This window comes from Acomys minous (genome assembly GCF_964271855.1).
Source record: "Acomys minous genome assembly, chromosome: 16".
NCBI classification, from domain to species: Eukaryota; Metazoa; Chordata; class Mammalia; order Rodentia; family Muridae; genus Acomys; species Acomys minous.
The window spans coordinates 40,229,980-40,251,600 of NC_140498.1; the positions used below are offsets into that span (position 1 = coordinate 40,229,980).

Sequence of the window (21,621 nt, forward strand, 5' to 3'; positions counted from 1 at the left end):
TAAGTCTCAGATTTTTTTCATGGGTCTCTATTGCAAAACCTATATAAAGGTAATGTTTCTTTTCTGTTACCTTTCTCTGCAGAACCACATCCTGACCCCAAGTCTCTCAGGGTCCTGGTGGCATCATTTCTTTTAGCCTTTATCCCATCAGGGGCAAGGGATCACACCAAACTGTACTCTTTCACTTCCCTGTGTGGTGACCCAACTTCGCTCCTGTCTTCCTCGGTCCTGTTGACTGCACAGTCACCACACATGAAGGGCGTTCTTTGTATTGTGTCATGGCCCTCCCAAGGTTCTGATGGGCCATTACTGGACACATGCATCCAGGGGCCAGCCACTTGCCTCTGTGCCAGAAACAGGAGTCTGAACCAAGCACCTTGACACTAGCCAACCTTTTCAGATGGCTTTCATACCTGGGGGAACCTCAGGTCAAGGGTCTCTAGTGTGTTTTGAATTCCCCAGGGTCTTTTTGGGGTCCTTCTGTGCTGTTATGTTGCATCACGTTAAGCAGTATTGTTCCTTGTATTTCAAGCAGTCTGTTAGAGTTACAGGAAAAGTGCCCTACCCTTGGGTTATAGTGGGGTTTCTAAGCTTTGCTAAGAGCCAAAGCAGAGGTAAGAAGGGCATGTGTTATATTCTGGGGACTGGGCAGGCCATTACTGGGAATTTAGCTCCCTCTTATTGCTGCTCAGTGCTCTGGCCTCTGTGTGCTTTGTCTGGAATTTTAGTAGTCATACAGCTCTGTATTGTTTCTATGCAGTAAACAGGTCCCTGACAGCTACTGCTGGTATTCCTGGAAGAGAGAAGTGGCGATGGCCCACCTTTCTGCTGGTATCCCTGTCAGGTTGAAGGCTTCCCAACACACTTGATGTTCCAAAGACAAGCTCTGTTCTCCATCTCTAAGCCTGTAACAGCACATACAATAGTGGGGTGCTCCTTGTGATAGGACAAGGACACACCTAGGGGCGCTTTGTTCTCCCTGGGGTTCCCACTTCCATCCTCCAGCTATTTTTCTATACTTTTAAAAAATTTGATACGGTTTTCTCCTCTTTGGAGCTTGTTAAGCTCTTTTTCTTTTTTCCTCTCCTTCCTCTCCTCTTCCTCCTTCCTTCCTTCCTTCCTTTCTTTCTTTTCTTTTTTTTTCTTTCTTTCTTTTTTTTTTTTTAAATCTTTTGGTTTTTAAAGACAGGATTTCTCTGTGTAGCCCTGGCTTTCCTAGAGCTAGCTCTGTAGATGAGGCTGGCCTTGAACTCAGAGAGACCTGCCTCCTTTCTCTGTCTCCCAAGTGCTGGGATTAAAGGTGGGTGCCACCATTGCCAGGCCTTTTCTTGTTTGTTTGTTTGTTTATTGGTGTGTTTGTGGGGGGTTTTCTTCCTTTGATGTTTTAGATAGTAAACTTTTAAAAACATTTTTGTTGTTGCTGCTGTACTATGGTCCGCATAGCCTACAGCTCACCCTCCTTGTCTTGCTTAGGTCAGCATCTGGCACACTCACGGTGCTCTGTGAGCTCTGCCTTGTCTAGTTGTCAAGGCCTCCCCACGCCTCTTACCCTTCTTACTGACTTGCAGCCTCCCCAGCTGCACCCACCTGCCTGTAGTCTTTGGATTTATCTGTTTGGGGTCTCATGCAAATCATCTCATAGCATACATGATTATTCCTCGACCCCTCCCTTTTTTCACGGCTTCTTTCACTGAGCATGATTTTATGGTTGCCTATATTTTAGTGTAATTGAGTAAAATTCTGTCTTATTTATGGGCTACATTTTTGTTACCCATTGACATCTTAGGTTCCTTTTGAGATTCTGACATGGCCTTGGGTTTTTCTTTTCCCTCAGGAAAACCTTCAAAATTGGTCAGACCTAGCTAGTATTTTAGGAAAGGCAGAGTCTTTGAAGTAGTCCACATTTCAGAATCATACTAGTATATTCATTTCCTGTTGCACACAGCTAAATGTTGAGGCCTAGAAGAAGTCTCTGAGGAGAGAACCGGAGAAAACAATTGAGAGATTTTGCAGGAGATATTTGTCTCTGCTCTGAGGTGATCTGACAGTGCCTTGACTGTTGCTTGGCTCTCATGTTCTGAAATGGAAAATATCTATAGACAACACAGAAGACTCACTCCTTGCTTGGTATTCAGTGAGGGCCATGCAGGATGCAAGACTCCTGAGATCCTCAGGTGTGCTCTGCTGTCCTCAGGGTGATGGTCATCTACAGGATGGCTCTAGACTAAAGCACCTGAGGAACAAGGTGAGGGAGCAGGCACGAGTGTAGCTTCTGTCCCCTTCTGCTTCTCTCTCTCTCTCTTTTTTTTTTTTTGTTTTTTGTTTTTTGTTTTTTTTGAGACAGGGTTTCTCTGTGTAGCCTTGGCTGTCCTGGACTCCCTTTGTAGACCAGGCTGGCCTTGAATTCACAGCGATCCGCCTGCCTCTGCCTCCCGAGTGCTAGGATTAAAGGCGTGCGCCACCACGCCCAGATCCCTTCTGCTTCTCAAAGGAGCCTGTGAGGCCTCACACAGCAGCCCTGTGGTTCCATATGGAGCCATGTCCCTGGTTGTTTTCTCCTAAATAAAGCTGGCACCTATTGGTGACATTGCAAGGATGGATGTTGGGAAGGGACTTGTTGGATATATATCCACTGTCATCTGGGGAGGGCACAGGCCAGTGCAAGGTGAGTTCTCAGGGCTCAGCTCTCCTGTGCTTGGGAAGCGCTGCCAAAAGGTGCTGGCCATTCAGCTCCTCTTCCCCTCCCCTGAGAACACTCCTTGTCAAGCCATTTTCTTCTCCAGGAGACATGTTTCGACCTCACCCCTCATTTCCTGAAACCACACTGCTCCTCCTGTGTACTTTTGCCAGTTTCTACAGAGGTCAGCAACTACGCGCCTGAGGGGCTGTGACCCATGTGTGGTAAGCCTCACAGTGTTCTTGTGCACACTGGCCTAACATGCGTCCTCTTGTCTTCCAGTGTTTTCTCGAGGGCTAAAGAAGTCATCCCAGGAACTCTATGGCCTCATCTGCTATGGCGAGCTACGCAAGAAGATTGGGGGTTGTGAGTACTGTGCTGTCTCTAGGTCATCCTAGTAGGCTCACTGCTGGCCTTAGTGCACAGGAAATCCTCTGGTTCTTTTCCAACTTTTATCTTGAAATTTAAAAAAAAAAAAAATAATAATGACCATGCCTTCACCTGACCTCCCATTTATTAATGTTTGCTTATGCTTTTCACACAGGTTTACACACCCAGCTACATTTTTGCTCACTGCCATTTAATTGTGCATCTTTATACCACACCCTAAAGACCTCAATCCTGTGACCTGGACTACCCACCACCTGCCATGATTGCACTGAGTCATTTTAAACCTATCAAATGCTGAAGTGCCAGCTAACTTCCTGCTATATTCAGTCTTTAGACCTTCTTCAAGTGATAGTCAAGTCCATGCCCAGGACCACTGCCTCACAGCCAAAGCCATCTGTATACAAAGTGGTTGCATTGCTTTTTTCTGCCATGACTGCCTATCTGAGCAAACATGTGACAGGGGTTCTGGCAGGGTCTCTCTCCATAGGCCTTAGTGTGACTGCAGTTCAAGGCTGTTGCCCTCGTCTCAGCCTGTAGCCCCACCACAGGCATCCGTTAAATGTCATGTCCAGGAAGTCTCACTTTTCCCCTTCTTATCCCTCCTTGTTTCTTCAAGGGCATGTCTTATAAGGACCTGTCTGTTTGGCTTGGCCGCCTCTACTTGGGTGGCACCCCTAGGCCTCTCTCTGTACAACCTGCTAGACATAGGGCTGTAGGGCCTTGTCCCTGCCCTAGCTTCCCTCTTCATTAGGCCATCTCCTCCTGCAGATCTGAGCTCCTGTCCCTGCTCACACAAGGCTCACACTCTGTTGTACTGTTTTCATGTTTGTGGCGGTGCATGGCCGTCTAAAGGCCCTGGTGTGCCTGGCTCTTGCATTTGCCCTTTCCAGTGCTCTTCTTCCTTTCCAGAAGCAATTTCTAGCTGGCCCTTCCCTTCATGGTGAGAGTTTCCTTTACTTTCTGTGGTCCAGTTGTGCCAGGATTGAATCCTTTCACTTCTTGTTCATCTCTCATTCTTTGTGGTTTTTCGAGACAGGGTTTCTCTGTGTAGTCCTGGCTGTCTTGGAACTCACTCTGTAGACCAGACTGGTCTCAAGCTCATAGAGATCTGTCTGCTTCTGCCACCTGAGTGCTGGGAGTAAAGATGTGCACCACCACCTGGATTGTGTTAGCTTTTTTTTTTTTTTTTTTAGTATTTTATTTAATTTTTATGTGCGTTAGTATGAAAGTGTCAGATCTTAGAGTTACAGACAGTTGTGAGCTGCTGGGTGCTGGGAATTGAACCCTGGTCCTTTGGAAGAGCAGGCAGTGCTCTTAACCACTGAGCCATCTCTCCAGCCCCCTGTGTTAGCTTTTTAATTCTTGCTTTCCTCCAAAAACATCTTGAGGATAGTGACGAGGGCAGAAAAAGTAGGGCATTAACCTCATCGTTTAGTAGGCTGGGATTCAAACTATGTGCCTGCGAGTCTACATATAGACATCAGGAAAAGAAGGCCCAGGACCCAGTGAGATACCTGGAGGTAGCAGTTGTCAGAACCGGGCTGTATAGGAGCAGTGGTTTAGCAGTTCCAGAATAACAGGGACAATTCCTGCCAGGAGAGATTAGCTGTACACAGCACATTAGACCCTTGAGAAAATGGTTAGGAAGAGGCTGTCTGGGATAGACAGGGTACTAGTCAACTTTACTACAGATACACATTCTTTAAAACGTAGAACATTCGTTGGCGAGCTCTGGAGTCTTTTTGGAAGGCAGTATGGGAATTTGTGGTTGTTTGCTCCTAACTACCCTGTGGCCTCACTTACTTTTCTGTATATTTAAAGGTATGGATGACAAGAATGCAACCAAGTTGAATGAACTCATTCAGGTTGGGTAAGTACAAGTTACTGTGTATGCTTGTGCTCGTTCCTGAGCTACAGAAGTTGAAATATGCTGTTTTCCTTCTTTTTCTTTTTACTCTGAACATGTTGTGTATGAGTGCTGGCCTGTGAGTTGTGGCGCTTGTGTGGAGGTCAAAGGACAGCTTTCAGCAGCCATTTCTCTGTGGTGTCCGCAGACTCAACTCAGGGCATCAGGCTGTGCAGAGTTCTCAATTTCTTTTTGTAGCTCTAATAGGCAGTATAACCAAAATCCCTCAGGCCCACCTGCTGAGGAAGGTTCTGCCTCAGTGGGCTGTGCCCTCCCACTTCAGTCATCAGTGAAGACAGTTACTCACAGGTACAGCCGCCGGGATCTGAGCCGTTCTTCAGTTCAGGTTTCCTCTTTCAGGTGACCCTTGATTGTGTCACGTTGATTATAAAGACTAATTAGGACACAGGGCAGGTGTTTTATCTGCTCAGCCTGCTAACTAGCTCTCCAATTTCTTGGAGGACCCACAGAGTTCAAGCTTCTTACTGTCCTCTTGGGCACATCCAGAGATGTTCCCTATGCCAGTCCTTGCCTGTGGCCGTGTGTACAGAGCTGGGGCTCTTTCTCTTTCCTGAGTGCTTTGATGTGTTGGGGCCTGGGCTGCTTCGGTGGCGTTTAACACTTAATCTGGGTCCCCTGACCTGCAGTGTTCTCACAGTGTCACAGCCACCATGATCTTTTCTGTTTCAAAGATGTCACCTGCATCAGGGTTGAGTGTGGAGATAGCATACTGCCTTGTGCTCAGGTTTTCTGGGTGGACTGCCACTCTGCACCTGCTGGCTTGCATGATGTAGTTAACATTTTAATCCTCATGAGTCCTTTTGTGTTCGGCCTGTCTCTGGAGTTGGTGCGTAGGTCAGTAAGATGTTGTTACCCTGAGCGTTTCTGCAGTTCCATACCTACCCTGTTGTCCCCTCTTGGCTGCCTAGAGCATATCTCTGCACCTTCTCTTTAATGTTTCTAAGGGCCTCTGTCACTTCTGGTAGAAGAACAGATGAGCCTTCTTGCCCATACCTTGGTTATCAGTTTTTTTGTTTTGTTTTGTTTTAAATATTTTATTTAATTTTAATGTGCCTTAGTATGAGGCTGTCAGATCTTGGAGTTACAGACAGTTGTGAGCTGTCATGTGGGTGCTGGGAATTGAACCCCGGGCCCTTTGGAAGAGCAGGCAGTGCTCTTAACCACTGAGCCATCTCTCCAGCCCTTGGTTATCAGTTTTACTGCCCACAAGTCCCAATCCTGTCCTGTTCCTAGGCTAGTGTCTTGCTCTACATCCTCACCTGGCTAAAAGGTTGAAGACTTGGTCATATGTCCCTCCTCTCTCATGGCTGCCCTCTGTCCTACGGTCACACTGCTACCAATGCTTCTGTTGCTGCTCTGCTATACTGCAGGACCCATCTCACCACTGCCCACTAGAGAGTTTGTAGAGGCTGGTCCTTGTGTGGTTTGGGGGTCCTTGCTGAAAGCTTCCTGTTTCTTTGTTTCATCTTACCCCTCTTAAGCCATTCCCTAAGCCTTGAACATTTAGTCTGTTTTGTTTTTGCTTTTGTTTTTGTTTTTCCCCCTCCCCTCTTTCTCCCACAGGCCTGAACTTTGACTTTTAGATGACTTTATACATGTTGGAGTGAGCACCTAGGGTTCAGCCCTGTTTCCCCTGGGACTGGATTTGTAAGCCTTTTATTTCTATTTCTCCTTCTTCTTCTTCTTCTTCTTCTTCTTCTTCTTCTTCTTCTTCTTCTTCTTCCTTCTTTCGTTTGATTGTTTTTTTGAGACAGGGTTTCTCTGTATAGCCTTGTCTATCCTGATCTGTAAGTCCTTATTTTCATGAGCAACCCAGGCCTGATCAGATTGAATCACAGTGGAAGAGACTGTGATTTGGCAAAACTGCTTAGGTCGCCTTAAATACCATTGAAATTCCTAGGTATAGCTTGTCTTAGATATATCAGAAGCCTTCTGAAGGTGGGACTGCAAGCTGTGGGGTTTTTTTGTTTTGTTTTGTTTTTGTTTGTTTGTTTGTTTTTTGGTTTTTCAAGACAGGGTCTCTCTGTGTAGCCTTGGCCGTCCTGGACTCACTTTGTAGACCAGGCTGGCCTTGAACTCACAGCAATCTGCCTGCCTCTGCCTCCTGAGTGCTGGGATTAAAGGCTGCAAGCTGTGTTTGTTGTGGGGAATTAATAGGTGGGATTGACCTGCTCTGTGTCCCCATCTCGGACTCCTTCCCTTTTGCACTTCTTCCTCAAGGCAGAGCAGTTGCCCGCCAGGAGCTTTATTGAGAAGATTGAAGCTCATGGGCTGAGGTGATCACCATTGCTAGGTTCCTATCAGTAGGTGAGAAGTGTCCTTTGAGGGATAGTACCACTACCCCTGCAATTTGATCTGGCAGGGACAGATCTTCCATGATTTTATTTCCGAATTCACTGAGTGAATTTGTTTCAGACCCTTTGCCTTGTCTCATGAACCAATCACATGACAAGACATAAGGAAAGGCAAGCTCAGTGCTGGACTGTGCTGGTGGTATATCTTCTTACAGCGCAGGGCATTGGCACTCAGCGTGTGCCTCTAACAGTGTGCCCCAGGAAGCACCTGAGCAACAGATTTCTTCCTGCTACACACAGAGGACCACACCTACACCAAGCAGCTCTCTCTCTAGATTCAGAGACAAGACACTTGATACAAAGCAAGTGCTGTGGGCAAGTAACAAGAAGCACGCTCCTAGCATGTGGGAAGCCTTGGCTTTGATCCTCAGTAATAACAATGAAAAAGGAAACTCGTGCAGGAACAAATGGACAGGGTGACTTTGGATCAAGTACTTGTAGATAGTGCTGCTCAGTGTTGCTTCTTCCCACCAACTTTAGGGTATAGGACTGGATACTCATGCGCACTGAATTACTTAGGGGTAGGATTTTTTTGGCCTGTTAGCAACTTGTGCGAGCTTCAGCCTAGGCTCTGTTTTCTGTGAGTAGGATTGCCCTTGGTATGTTGGTGGCCTTGAATTTACATGTATCTTAGTTTGAGATCTATATGCACATATGAGTATATATGAGCCTTGTACTCATGGACAGCAGATGGATGGGTGTACCAGTGTTGAAATACGCCTAGTCAGGCACTACTTTTGGTGCTGCTTACACATACATTCTTGGTTCTTTGAGAGTCAAATGGGAAATGCTGATAGCACTGGAGTCTGAAAATATTCCTGAATCCCATGGTCTTGTGTGGCTGCTTTGCTGAGGAGATGACCACCCACCCCAATCAGTGATTTTTTTTTTTTTAATTAAAAGCAAGGTCATAGCACCTTGCTGTGCTATGGCTGTAAGTGGGTTCTGAGTGTCAGTGGGGTGAGTGTGCATGTCAGCATGGGCTGCAGCTTGTGGCAGGGAGAGGCTAGGCCAGTGTCCTAGGTAAGACATTGAGTAGCAGGGAAGCTGGTGGGTATCACCCACTCTTGATGGGTGCCTCACCTGGCACCCTCGCTCTCACTGCATCACTTCTCATCAGTGTGTTCCCCTGGGGTAAGGCAGTCCAATAATTTTGAGTTACTAGAATCTGTAGTTACTTAAAGACTTACTCTGTGAATTATCTCTCCAGATGGAAAGTGGATAACAGGTGGCAGCCTTCTTCCTGGGCTCTTTCTGCCTCTCTTCTTAGTATCTAGCATACAGAGATAGTTGTTCCTTGTGTGGATGGGTTCATACGGGCTATTGACAGATGAGTGGATGGTAGAGGGAGAGGTAGAATTGGTGAAAAGACATTTAAGAGGACAGTTGAGCAGATGAATGAGTGTGTAGGAAAATGGCTGGCTAAGTGACGGATAGATTGTGCATAGGTAATGAATGGGCAGATACGGGGATGAGTGGTGGATAGCTGTGCCAATAGGAAGTAGATAGATGGAGGAATACAGGTGTATGGATAGGTTAACAGATGGAATACAGGTGAGTGAGAGAAAGCAGAAATGGGCAGCATCGGTTAGTGGGTGGGTGGGTAGTTGAGTAGATGTAATAAGTTAATAGATGCACAGGTGTGGATCAGATTGTAGCTGCTGTATCATGAGGAGTTACGGAGCATTCTGTGTTGAGTGATTGTATCCACCTTCCATGTGAGACTTCACTGTTTGAGTTGTCTTAAGAATACTCGCTTAAAGCCTTAAATGTTTGGAGCCAACATGAAGCCACTATGCAGGGTTCTGAGACTTCATAATACTAAAATCCGAGTTATATTCCTTCTCAGGATGTAGAACACAGCTCTGTTGTTATGAGGCATGTGGTGCGGCACTTCTGACTTTAGCCCTGAGGCTGCTGTCTTCTGCTTTACATGTAGCCATTTGAGTTGCACCTTAATCAAGCATTGTTGTACCAACAGCCTTTCCTGTGCGTGTGCTGCTTAAGGCTATAGTTGATTCTTTTTTTTGTTTGTTTGTTTTGATTTTTGTTTTTCGAGACAGGGTTTCTCTGTGTAGCCTTGACTGTCCTGGACTCACTTTGTAGACTAGGCTGGCCTTGAACTCACAGCGATCTGCCTGCCTCTGCCTCCCGAGTGCTGGGATTAAAGGCGTGCGCCACCATGCCCGGCTTATAGTTGATTCTTATCTCCAGACTTAAGCAGCATTTTTTAGAACTTATAAAAAGTTATTAAATTAAGTACGGTATAAATACATTCTGAAAGAATACATTTTTTCAGATAGTATAAACAGTAAAATCACCAGCTACTCCATCTCCCTGCCCTCAAATAAAACTTAACTTTTAAAAAAAGATGTGTTTATTTATTATTATGTATATAGTGCTCTACCTGCATGTACACCTGCCGGCCAGAAAAGGGCATCAGATCCCATTATAGATGTCGTGAGCCACCATGTGGTTGCTGGGAATTGAACTCAGGACCTCTGGAAGAGCAGTCAGTGCTCTTAACCTCTGAGCTATCTCTCTAGCCCCTAAAACTTAACTTTGGGGGGGGATTTACATGAATAACCATTTAGATACAAATATGAATTTGTACTAGTATGAGTATATCTTTTCTTTACATCTTTAGAAGCACCTCATGTAAATACTGTTATTTTTGGTCACTTTTCTTGCATACATCTTAGAAATTAAATAGCAAGAATGGAAGCTACTTTCATAACTGACGTGTGCACAGCTGATGGTAGGTCAGTAAAAAAAAAAAAAAAAAAAAAACAAACGGAGGAGGGGGTGGTTAAGCCAGGTGTAGTAGTGCACACCTTTAGTCCTAGCAGGAGGCAGAGGAAAGTAGATCTCTTTGAGTTTGAGGCCAGCCTGGTCTATATGGTGAGTTCCTTGAGAGCCAGAGCTACATAGTGAGACCCTGTCTTAAAGGACAGACATGGGTTAAAGCAAAGAGGCATAAAGTAGGTAATAAACAGCTGGAACATAGTATAAAATCCAGACACACATTCCTCCCACATAGGTGGCTGTCCAAAGCCTCTTCTTCAACGCAGATCTGCTTTAGTCTGGATCCAAAGCGCATCCTTGTTCTTTCTAGAAACTGAGGAGTGAGACTGATCAGTTTCTGCCTTGGCTGTCATGTTCACATCTGTTTCATCACTGTCTGAAAGCCAGCTACCTTTTCTAAGTGTTTTGGAAGCATCTACCTGTGTTTTTAGGAGTGTTCACCTCCATTTCAGTAGCCAAATAGCCTTCCTGTAGTGTGTGTAATTGCTACTCTACTGCAGCACCAGCGCACGGCCTCAGCTGGCCTGAGGGCTTGAGCTTGGGCCCATGACACCTTACTTTGCTTGTACCCTCGCCCTGTGGGTTACAGAGATAGGATTATAATGCTATGGCAAGTTGGTCATGAAGAAGTCATGCAAAAGTGGGTCGGCAGGTCATGTGGAAGATACGAACCTGTGGCTCTTGGAGCTTCTGTTAGAAGGATCTTAGGACGAGGAATGCTTAGAGATGGGCTGAGCAGAGCAGTTTAGCAGTGAGCTTAGTTGTCGATGGCATTCAGTAGTCAAGCGTTGGGCACAGTTCACTTTCTATAAACAGCATGTGTCCCTTAGTTAGGAAAGTAGCAGAAATTTAGAGGTCCCGCCTCTGCCCACCATCTGGTGTGACGATGATTGACAGCATAGGGGTGGTTACTCACCAGGCCTTCCTGCTTGCCACCCTTCATCTCTTCCATTCACATGAGCTCCTCAGCATTGCTTGCATTTCTTTTCCCAGAGCCACCACAGTACGGTATAAAGGGAGGAACCTGCGGATCAAGGCACCCATGTGCCGGGCCTTAAAGAAGCTCTGCGATCCAGATGGTAGGTACCAGGGGAAGGGGTGCTGTATGGTGTAGCTCCCGTGGCTGCTTTGGTCCGTCCCATGATGGTCAGGCTGCAGTTCTGTGTTACTGACTGTGCTTAATCTTCTCCTGGGAATAGACAGTTCTTGAAGTGGCATCCATGTGTCCAGTAAGAAACTACGACAGCCAGGCGCAGTGGCGCATGTCAGTAATCCCAGCACTCAGAGAGGCAGAGGCAGGCAGACTCTATGAGTTCGAGGCCAGCCTGGTCTACAGAGCGAGTCCAGGACATCCAAGGCTACCTGAGAAACCCTGTCTCAAAAAAGAAACAAAGCCATGGCAGCATTCTGACGGATGGGTTAGTGCTGTCAGGAGTGAGGCTGTCTTGGCTACTTGGTGGACTGTCCATGGTTCTGCCTTTGCAAGTACACAGTTCACCCATACTGAGCTTGACCCCTCTGTTCTCCTTGTGTCCAGACGAAGGCAGTCTTCTTTTTTTCACCAAGTTTTCATTTCCCTGTGGTTTTCTGGCAAAGTGTTTTGTTTTCTACCTTGAGGTTGGTCTGTACTGGACTTTTATGGTCTCCTTTCCTCAGGTCTAAGTGATGAAGAGGACCAGAAGCCAGTGCGCCTACCCCTGAAAGTCCCTGTAGAGCTACAACCACGGAACAACCACGCCTGGGCACGAGTGCAGAGCCTGGCCCAGAACCCACGACTCAGGTGACGTTTAGCATGGGGATGGCCCCAATGCCAGGGAGGGCATGAGGGTTTGGTGTTTTGGTTTCTCTTAGGGAATTCTAGAGAGAGAGATTTTGCCCAGTGCCCTGGCATCACATGAGGCCTGGGTATGCAGGTGACACTGTCATGAGGCTGCTCATGGAGGATGGTCTTGAGACCCTGAATTTTAACTCCTCCAGGCAAGGGTCTCTGTGAGTGCTTGCTGGACCTTTTCTTTCCTGTAAAGCTCCTGCCTTTCTTTCTCACAGACTCCCTGGAGATTTATGACTAATACACAAAGCACTGCCATATCTTGTTCATTTCCAACTTACAGTTTAAGTTGAAGTTAAATTGGTACCACATTGAATGAGCTGTTAGGCACTTAGTGCGTTTGCTGTGCTGTACAGCCTCTATCTCAGCTGACTTCCAGCCTATGTGCTGTTAGCCATCACTTTCTCCAGTGCTCGCCTCTGTCCCAGCTGCTTTATCCTAATGGATTTGCCGCTCTGGCATCTCATTGGCCTACTGCTCTGAGGCCCATCTACATTACAGCACATATCGGTGCTTCATCTCATCTACGTGCATTTTGTTTCCTTAGAGCTAGTCAGGGGCAGCTACGTCCCTCCACCTTGAAGACAAAGCTCTGGTAAAATAGGTGGTAATGCTTTCAGTGCTCGAATCCAGCCAAGCACGTATATTGGGAAGTGTTCCTGGGCCTTCAGTGATTTCAACAGACAGGACTTAACATTTAGGATTAGGAACAGAAGACCCTGTGGGTCCTCCTTCCAGTGCCTACTTACCTGTTGTGTGGTTTTGGTATAGTCGGTCATTAGAACTCTTCCAAGGGTGGCCTTCCTACTATATAACTTTTTTTCATTTCATAGGATGATTGTGGAGCTACATCGAAAAGTCTCTAGCCTCATTGAGTTCTTGAAGCAGAAGTGGGCTCTCCATGAAGTACGAATTGTATCTTTTTTTCAACTGAAGCAGAAGATCCCCAAATCTGTCAGCTACCTGTTCCTGCTTGTTTTCCTATCATTGCTATGGGGCTCCATGGAAACCCAACCCTCTTGGTCTAGGTATACAGTCCTGTCTTTGACCTACCTGCTCTCTGTCCCGCCTACCTCTCCATGTTTTGAGTGGCCAACTATCTGGCCCATGGGATGTGGGCAAAGTCTCCCCATCAGTAGATTGGGTGGGATGGTATACCCACATTTCAGCTTCCTTTTGTATCCTTGGCTGTTCATTGGCCCTGCGAGTGCCCAAGAATAGTTGTCATCATGTGTGAGTTTCCTGAACACACTCAATGCCTGAGCCGCACAGTTTGGTAGTAGCTTGAGGAAAGTCTTTAAGTGAGCCCCAGGAATATTATAGGTTGGTGTGGCTCCTAGGGAAGAAGGCCCTCATCTGAAGTCCATGGTATCCACTGATGAGTACCTTGGTTACAGTGTAGTTGTTTGGAGTTGCTCCTTGACAGTGTGCCCAGCGGAAGACACTTGAGGAGAGGCAGCTGCAGGGCTCAAGCACAGTGCAGACCCAAGAAAAGGTGGCATTGCACCTGTTCCCAGGCGAGAACTGTACACTGACACCGCTCCCGGGTGTGGCCCGTGTGGTACACTCCAAGGCCTTCTGCACCGTACACTGGCAAGAGGGTGGCCGGTGTAAGCAAGGCACCAAGGACACACATTTGCTGCCTCCAGCCCAGATCTTGGGCATCCAGAGTGGGCAGGGAATAGCCCGAGGCCAGGTGAAGTGCCAGAGGGGCAGTGCTGACAGCAAGAGTGGGGGGCGGCTCCTTCCTGCTGCAGATGCTTCACAGAGTTCAGGGGAGAGCTCCCCTGAGAGTGCTCCTGGAGATGGGGCAGCTCCAAGTATGAGCAGCCCGGATGCCCCTGACAGGCCTCTTCATGGGCACCAGGACTCTGGACCACCACTTGAGAAGACCCCTGTGGCAGCCCTTGCAGTGGGTGGGGACAGCCCCATTCAAGAGTCTGGGACCCTGCCGTGTTCCTGCGGCCAGCCCCCAGACTTGGAAGATGAACTCTCACTCCTTGACCCCTTTCCCCGATACCTGAAGTCTTGCCAGGATCTCATCATCCCAGAGCAGTGCCGCTGTGCAGACACACAGTCTGGGAGAGAGCACCCTCCTCTGGGCCAGGTGGCTTCCCCAGAGGCCCTCATACCCAGCAGCAGGGAGGTTGACAGTGGTCCCCCTAGCCTGGACCCTCATCCTGGCACCGATCCTCAACCTGACCCCAGGCCTTTACCAGATATTTGTAACAAAGAGCCAGCAGAAACACCTCCTGAAGAGTCCCAGGAGAAAGGGAGCCCCTCAGAACCTCTGTTGTCTCAGGGACAGCCTGCTGCCAGGCCTTCAAAGGAAGTCCCTGCCAGCCAGCTGGCCCAGCAGCTACGTGAAGAGGGCTGGAGCATGCAGACCTCTGAGAGCCTCACACTGGCTGAAGTCTACCTCATGATGGGCAAGCCGAGCAAGCTGCAGCTGGAGTATGACTGGCTGGCTGTGCTGGGCCCTGAGAGCCAGGCACCCACAGCACAGGGCCAGACTGCCCTATCCCGCTCCCCACCCTCAGCCCTCCACCAGCAGCGCCTCCTGAGCTGCCTCCTGAGGCTCATCTCCACTGAGGTCCATCCCAAAATGGTGAGTGGTTTAGATCAGCCCAGGACATCAAGGAATTGGGGGTCAACCTGTGTTTGTGTGTCAAGCATAGCTCTTCAGGACTCCAGAGGTAACATAATTACCAGGCTGTAGGTGCTATACCCCATACCAGAACTGGTAATTGAGAAAGACCACAGCAACAGCACTGTGGAAGTAACCTCTTAGTAGATCCGATGGCAGTGTTGTTGGAATTAGCAAGCTGTGCCTAGACAGATGACAAGTCTGAAAGACTTCAAGTTTGTGGAGAGATGTGGTATGGTCTCGTGCTCAAGAGAAGAGACCAGGCAAACCTTTGAGTCAGTGGGAAAGTGAGAGGTTCTAGCCTTGGCTTCAACTGGAAGGTCCCTGAGGCAGTGTGGAGCAGTATTGTGGAAAATGATGAGCCAGAAGCTCTGCTGAGGCAGCCAAAGTAGGCTCCTGGCCAGCAGCCTCCACACCACTGAGATCTTGTTAGCAATGAGATTACAGGCACATGCGCAGAAAGGAACACTTAGTTTGAAGCTAGTCTGATCTTTTAAAAAAAAAAAAAAAGTGGAAGGTAGGAATGAAGGAGAAAAAAGGAGGGTGGCAGACATTGGGCGTGGGGTTGTTGGGGTGTGGCAGATTCCCTAGTGACTTAATGGGGTTTGCTGAAACTGAAGACTTTGGATCAGAGACAGGCCATCTGTCCTGTTTCCCTCCTTTTTCTGTCTGGCAGAGCTGTGGTAAGCAAGTACTCCAAGAATACTGAGACTCACTGGCTGGTGTCATCTGAAATGCTCCATCTGAGGCGGAAACACTGCTATTCCCAGAACACTGATTGCCAGTAGAAAGATACAGGGAACAGGGACAGGTTGGAAATGCTGGACTTGGAGTGGGTGCTTGGGCAGAGCAGATGAGGCCACAGTGAGGACCAGGACAGCAACTGTTGAGGGCATGCTGTGAAGTCACCCTAGTAAGACAGATGTGAGTGTTTCTGGAAGAGTTCAGAGTTGAGGCATCTGGCCAGGTCGCCAGAATAGGAACAGCAGCAAGAGGTAGATTGCCCTTGTGAGGCCCAAGGACGTGAAGCCATTTATTTTTTGCTATCAATTTGTGTGTGAAAGTGTGGGTGCTCAAATACTGTGGCACACGTGTGGAGGTTCAGGAGTTGGTTCTCCTTCCACCTTGGTTTGAGGCAGAGTGTCTTATTTTTTCTGTCACTACACTTCACTTCTTCTCCAGGCTGGTGTGCCTGTGAGCTTCTGTTCTATTCTGTCTCTTCCCATGGTATTGTAGGAATTCTGGGATTACAGAATAGCCCTTACATCCAGCTATTTACATGGTTTCAGTGAATCAAACTCAAATCCTCAGGGTTGTGTATGAGGTGCCTTTACCTGCAGGGCCATCTCCCTGAACCCTGGAGCGATCCATTAAAAGGCTTTGGACACGCATGAGGTTGAGAGCTAGGCAAAAGGCTCCTCAGCTGTGACCAGTTTTCAGGAGTGACTTTGTTTCCTTCTGATTCACAGTAGTAGAAGTTAGCATGATTGCCTTAGGCTAGCTTTTTTCCGTGGCTCTTTAAAAAAAAACAAACCTCTGTTACTTAGCAGTCCACCTTCCCTGTGCCATAGCTGCTCTGAGTGCGTAGCAGCAGACAGTTGATCCCTGCCTCCTCTCTGCCACAGAGCTGCTTGGCTGTTCTCACCACCACATCCAGGCCATAGAGATGTGGTCCTGGCTGTCCTGGACTCTCTTTGTAGACCAGGTTGGCTTGAAACTCACAGAGATCCGCTTGCCTCTGCCTCCCAAGTGCTGGGATTACAAGCGATTGTCACCACACCCAGCTTTCTTCTGTTTTTTAAAAGTTGTCATGGTCTATTTTGTTTTTAAGATGTCTCATAATATCCCAGACTGTCTGGCTTGAAACTTGTTCTATAGACCAGGTTGGTCACAAATTCTGCCTGCCTCTGCCTCAGAGTACTGAGGCAAAGTGTGCACTTCCACACCTTGCTTAGTGATTTTAAATCACAAGAGAATTATAAATACTCAGGTGTGGATAACGTTTTTGATCTTAACACTTGAAAGACTAAGGCAGGTAGATCACTCAAAGTTTGAGGCCAGCCTTGGCTACTTAGTAGATACATACCAGCTAAGGCAGGTATGTATGGAAACATACCAGCTAATGTATATAAATACCTTATTTCAATAAAGAACACCATCACACAGAACTCGAGAGATAGCCAAGCAGCAGTTAAGGATGCTCGCTACCCTTCCAGAAGACCAGAGTTCAGATCCTTGCACTCTGGAGTATCCCTACATTTACATGTGCTTTGGGGCATTTCACAGCTTTGCCACCAGCTGGGTACAGTGGCGCAAATCTGTAATCCCAGCAGAGGCAGGCGGATCTGTGTGACTTTGAAGCCAGCCTGATCTACAAAGTGAGTCCAGGACACACAGAGAAGCCCTGTCTGGAAGAAACAAAACAAAACAAGGTTTTGCCATCATGGAAGTGGATATCCTCACGATATTTATGGCAGGACTATTTTTTTTTTCCAGCTGAACCTTTGTATTTTTTTCAGACTTTTGAAGCAAATACAGCATCAACGGCCTCAGTCAGGCCCACCCAGGAGGAACAGTCCACAACTCCACCAGGGAAGGTAGTGACCATCAGCTCTCGGAGTCCACGCTGCTCTCGAAACCCGTCTGCCCTCCGAAGCAGCAAGCCCTTCCCATCTGGCTCTGCACCTTGTTCCCCAGGTATGGTTCACGGTATCCTGATGTCCTTGGCACTGTGTCAGAACGGGACACACAGCCCTACTGCCTACCTCCCGGGCTCCCTTCCGCTGGGGCGATGAGCACAGGGGCATGTCACAGAGACAGAAGAGCCTAGTTCATGTGATAAGCAGAGGGCATGGTAGCCTTTATTGGTCTAGTCACGTTGGAAGTTTTGTGTCAGGAACCTTCATCAAATACTGAGTTAGTGGCTTAAAGCCACTAAGGAAGATTTGTTCTGGAATCTGTAGTGACTTGATTTTCTTTACATCCAAAACATTAGAATAAATCAGTCTTCGGGGCTGGAGAGATGGCTCAGAGGTTAAGAGCACTGACTGCTCTTCCAGAGGTCCTGAGTTCAATCCCAGCAACCACATGGTGGCTCACAACCATCTATAATGAGATCTGATGCCCTCTTGCCCTGCAGGTGTACATGCAGGCAGAGCACTGTATACAAAATAAATCAATAAATAAATTAAAAAAAAAAAAAAAAAAAAAAAAAAAAGAATAAATCAGTCTTCTATTAAAGTGTGTGATGACACTTAAGTGCGTTTTTGGAAAGAAAGATGAGGTAGCCTGCTTCTTAGCATACCTTTAAATTTCATCTGAGAAGGGTTGGAGAGATGGCTCAAGAGTTAAAAGCATTGGTTTCTCTTCCAAAGGACCTAGGTTCAAATCTCAGCAACCACATGGCAGTTGACAACTGTCTGTCTATAATTTCAGTTCCAGGGGATCTGACACCCTCACATAGACATACATGGTGGCAGAACACCAATGTAAATGAAATAAAACCCTCTAGAGGACTGGAGAGATGGCTCAGAGGTTAAGAGCACTGCTTGTTCTTCCAAAAGTACTGAGTTCAATTCCCCAACAACTACATGGTGGCTCACAACCATCTGTAATGAGATCTGGTATCTTCTTCTGGTGTGTAGGTGTACATGCAGGCAGAACACTATGTACAAAATAAATAAATCTTTAAAATAAGTAAATAATTATTTTTTACAAATTTCATTTGCAGTTTGGTTGTTGTTACTGTTTTTGTGGTACTAAGGATGGAAAACAGGGTATCACACATGTTAGTCGCTTTGCTGCTAAGATATCACCCTGGCCCTTAGGAAAAAATTCTTTATTGAGTACATAAAGCCCCAAGATAAGCATGGCCCTTTCCCCAGAGCATCAGTTTTACTTGATTTAAACCTACAGAACAGCTAGACGTGGTGGCACACACCTTTTATCCCAGAATTCAGAGAGTCAGAGGCAAGTGATTTCTCTGTGAGTTTGAGGCTAGCCTGGTCTACAAACAGCCAGGGCTGTTACACAGAGAAACCCTGTCCTGAAAAACAAAAAATAAATAAATAAATACAGAGCCTATTCTATCTGTGTTGTAAGGGAGGCCCATCCTATTAGGAGTACATCGGTGTACCAGAGATAACAATAATTCTTTTGGCAAAAAGAGTTATACAAACATACAAGTACGGTATCCTGTCAGGTTAACAGTTCTTTAATAATACTGTTTTTCATACGAGAATACTAATGGCTCTACGGTATCTCTTATTTTGTGAGCGGCCTTTCCACTAATGACTATTGGCCTGATAGTCCTTCCAGAGACCTGTGTGGAGCTCAAGGCTCTGGTTTGGGGGACACATCTTGGCAATTGCTTTGTTTCACTTCTCCTTTCTTATGCCTTTAGGAGGCTGCCTCAGGCGACAAAGCCTAAGCCACTGATCCCTGCAGATAAAGGGATGTTGCCTGCAGTGGGCCAGGTAGCAGCTCAGTATTGCCTCTTCTATCCTCCAGTGAGTTTTTTAATGTCCTGGCATTCTCTGTCTGATTGAGGATTATAGGTCCAGGGGTCTGTACTTCCAGAAATGTGTACTATGTCTGGCAAGCTTGGCCTGTGAGCCATGAGTGGACCATACCAAGCCATGAACCATGAAGGTGCTTTGTAGCAGCACTACCACAGCAAGGTTATTGAGAAATAAATATTTTCTGTCCTGTTATTACTGGAACTGTTTCCTACAAAATAAGAGATTTTAACCCAGGGGTCAGTAGTGCATAGTATAACCTACCTTTTGTACTTACCTGTGTTACACAAACAGCTGTATAAGCACATAGCCACATTCTTTCAGATGTACTTCTGTGGCAGCGTTCTTGCTACCTCGTGATGTTGAATTGCTATGGAGACAAGGTGGTCACTGAATGTGTTGCCAAGCAGCCTCTACAGAGAAAAGTCTTAGTTGTCCTCCCCTTCCTCCCTTTCTGAGGATAGAACAGTGGTAAAGTGCTTTCCCTCAGGTGGCCTGCCTTCCCTGTAAAGTGGGTCCAGGAGTCAAAGGAAGAAAGGCAAGACTTCACTGAGATAAAGTAGAGGCATCTGAGGAGGTGTCAGGAGGTTTCTTTCTTGGCTTACTTCCTAGCAGAGGAACTGCCTTTGCCCTGGAGGGGATGTAGGTGAGTGTCAGCACATAATTCTCCCTTCTGTTCCAGGCTTGAGAAACGCCCCCAGGCCTCTCTTGGTGGCTGGTCCGTCCAGCACAGGAAGCAATGACTCAGATGGTGGCCTCTTTGCTGTCCCAACAACTTTGCCACCCAACAGTAGACATGGAAAGCTCTTCTCTCCCAGTAAGGAGGCGGAGCTGACTTTTAGACAGCACTTAGACTCCATCAGCGTGAGTGCTGGGAGTGCCAAATGGGGTGGCTGTGGTATGCTTTGCAGATAGAATGCCTGTTTCCAGAGCTCATGTTCTTTCTCTTATAGATACAGTCAGACTTTTTCTCACCAAAGCCCAAGAAACTACGGAAGCGGCACCTGCGAAAGCCACTGGTGGTCCAGGTGAGGGAATATTGCTTGAGTCTACGTGTCTGCACTGTGTCTGCCATGTCCATACTCTAGATGCTGCGCTGGCCATGAGTTACTGGTTTCTTACATGTCTTTGGTTTTCAGAGTGAACTAGAGGAAATTCCTGCCCTTGTCTTTCTTTCTTTTATTATGTTGTAAGGAGTTTATCAACTGAGCATGGAAGGAGAAGGAAAAAGGAAAGGGGTACCCCAGAGGGAGAGAAGAAGAGGGAGAGGGAAAGAGAAGAGAGAGAAAGTAAGAGGCTTGTCTTTCTTATTAATAGGAAAAGCAAAACTAAGAACAGACAATTTAATGGTATCCATATAAATAAAGCATTTATAGCATTCATTAGCATTGGATATTATTTACAGACACATCTGAGGTTCTCGGTCACCTGGGTATCTCCAAGAGCTATTAGAGCTTGGGCTCTAAACAATCAGGAGGCAAGGGTCTGGTTGGCAGAAGCGAGGGTTTGTGGAACTGTAGTAAGTGGTAGGAGAACCCACAGATGCCATCTGCAAGCTGTGGCAGACACAGGACATACAAGGCCCCCAGAGAGAAGACAGCAGCGTTTCCAGATGAAAGATAAGGAAGTGAGTCTGTCATGATGTAGCCATAGAAATGTGTGAGTGCATGTAGTTTTTGGAAGACATGAATAGACCAGTTTTTGTTTTTTGGTTTTTTTTTTTTTTTTTTTTTAAGTTTCTTAGAAATCTTTGTTCCCCAGATCTGGTCAGGGGGCTCAGTGGGTAAAGATACTTGCCACCAAGTCTTACAATTTCAGTTCTATTCCCAGGGCCAAATCTAGGACATTCTAGGTTTGGACTAGATTCTTCTGATATTTCCTTGGGAAAGGTCTTACCCAACATTCCAAAGTGACCTGTTGTTGACCCTGATGTCTTTTCTTCTTCTTTTTGAATTGATTTTTGTTTGTTTCTTTATACAGCCTTCCTTGGCTAGAATTAGCTCCATAGACCAGGCTGACCTCAAACTCACAGAGATCTGCCTGCCTTTGCCTCCTGAGTGCTGAGATTGAAGGCATGTGCCACCACTGATGTCTTCTTACCACCTTTACTATTTGCATTTTTTTTCTCTCTCACAGAGGACACTGCTCCCTAGACCTTCTGAAAATCAGTCCCACAATGTGTGCTCCTTCTCCATCCTGTCTAATTCTCCTATAGCCGGTAAGGCCAGGCCCCCCGGGGCAGCTTGCTCTGAGTGTCACCTGAATATACTCCCTGTGGGTGTCCATGGCTGTTGGTGTGACATTTCTAGCATGCTTGTGTTCATTCTCTCAGCGTATACTAATTATGTACTGTGCCCCCTGCACTGGGCCCAGCTGCCACTATAGGCAAGACACTGTCAGTAGTTGGAGTGTCCTTCTTTAGAGGTGTGTTCCATTGCTTTCATTGGCAGCATTGAGTTCAGGTCAGTGGAGTGCT

General features: G+C 46.9%; 1 protein-coding gene across 4 annotated transcripts in view; it reads left to right on the top strand.

The window, feature by feature from the left end:
- Positions 1-21,621, top strand: part of CRAMP1 (cramped chromatin regulator homolog 1) — a 54,590-nt gene that overhangs the window by 20,899 nt on the left and 12,070 nt on the right. For all 4 annotated transcript variants that reach the window (XM_084764183.1, XM_084764184.1, XM_084764181.1 and 1 more), the window contains exons 5-14: positions 2,960-3,043; positions 4,889-4,937; positions 11,147-11,232; positions 11,810-11,933; positions 12,815-12,896; positions 13,417-14,589; positions 17,148-17,325; positions 19,828-20,009; positions 20,099-20,173; positions 21,282-21,363. In XM_084764183.1, coding sequence (XP_084620309.1) covers positions 2,960-3,043; positions 4,889-4,937; positions 11,147-11,232; positions 11,810-11,933; positions 12,815-12,896; positions 13,417-14,589; positions 17,148-17,325; positions 19,828-20,009; positions 20,099-20,173; positions 21,282-21,363 — 2,115 coding nt within the window. The remainder of the gene's footprint in view (positions 1-2,959; positions 3,044-4,888; positions 4,938-11,146; positions 11,233-11,809; positions 11,934-12,814; positions 12,897-13,416; positions 14,590-17,147; positions 17,326-19,827; positions 20,010-20,098; positions 20,174-21,281; positions 21,364-21,621) is intronic.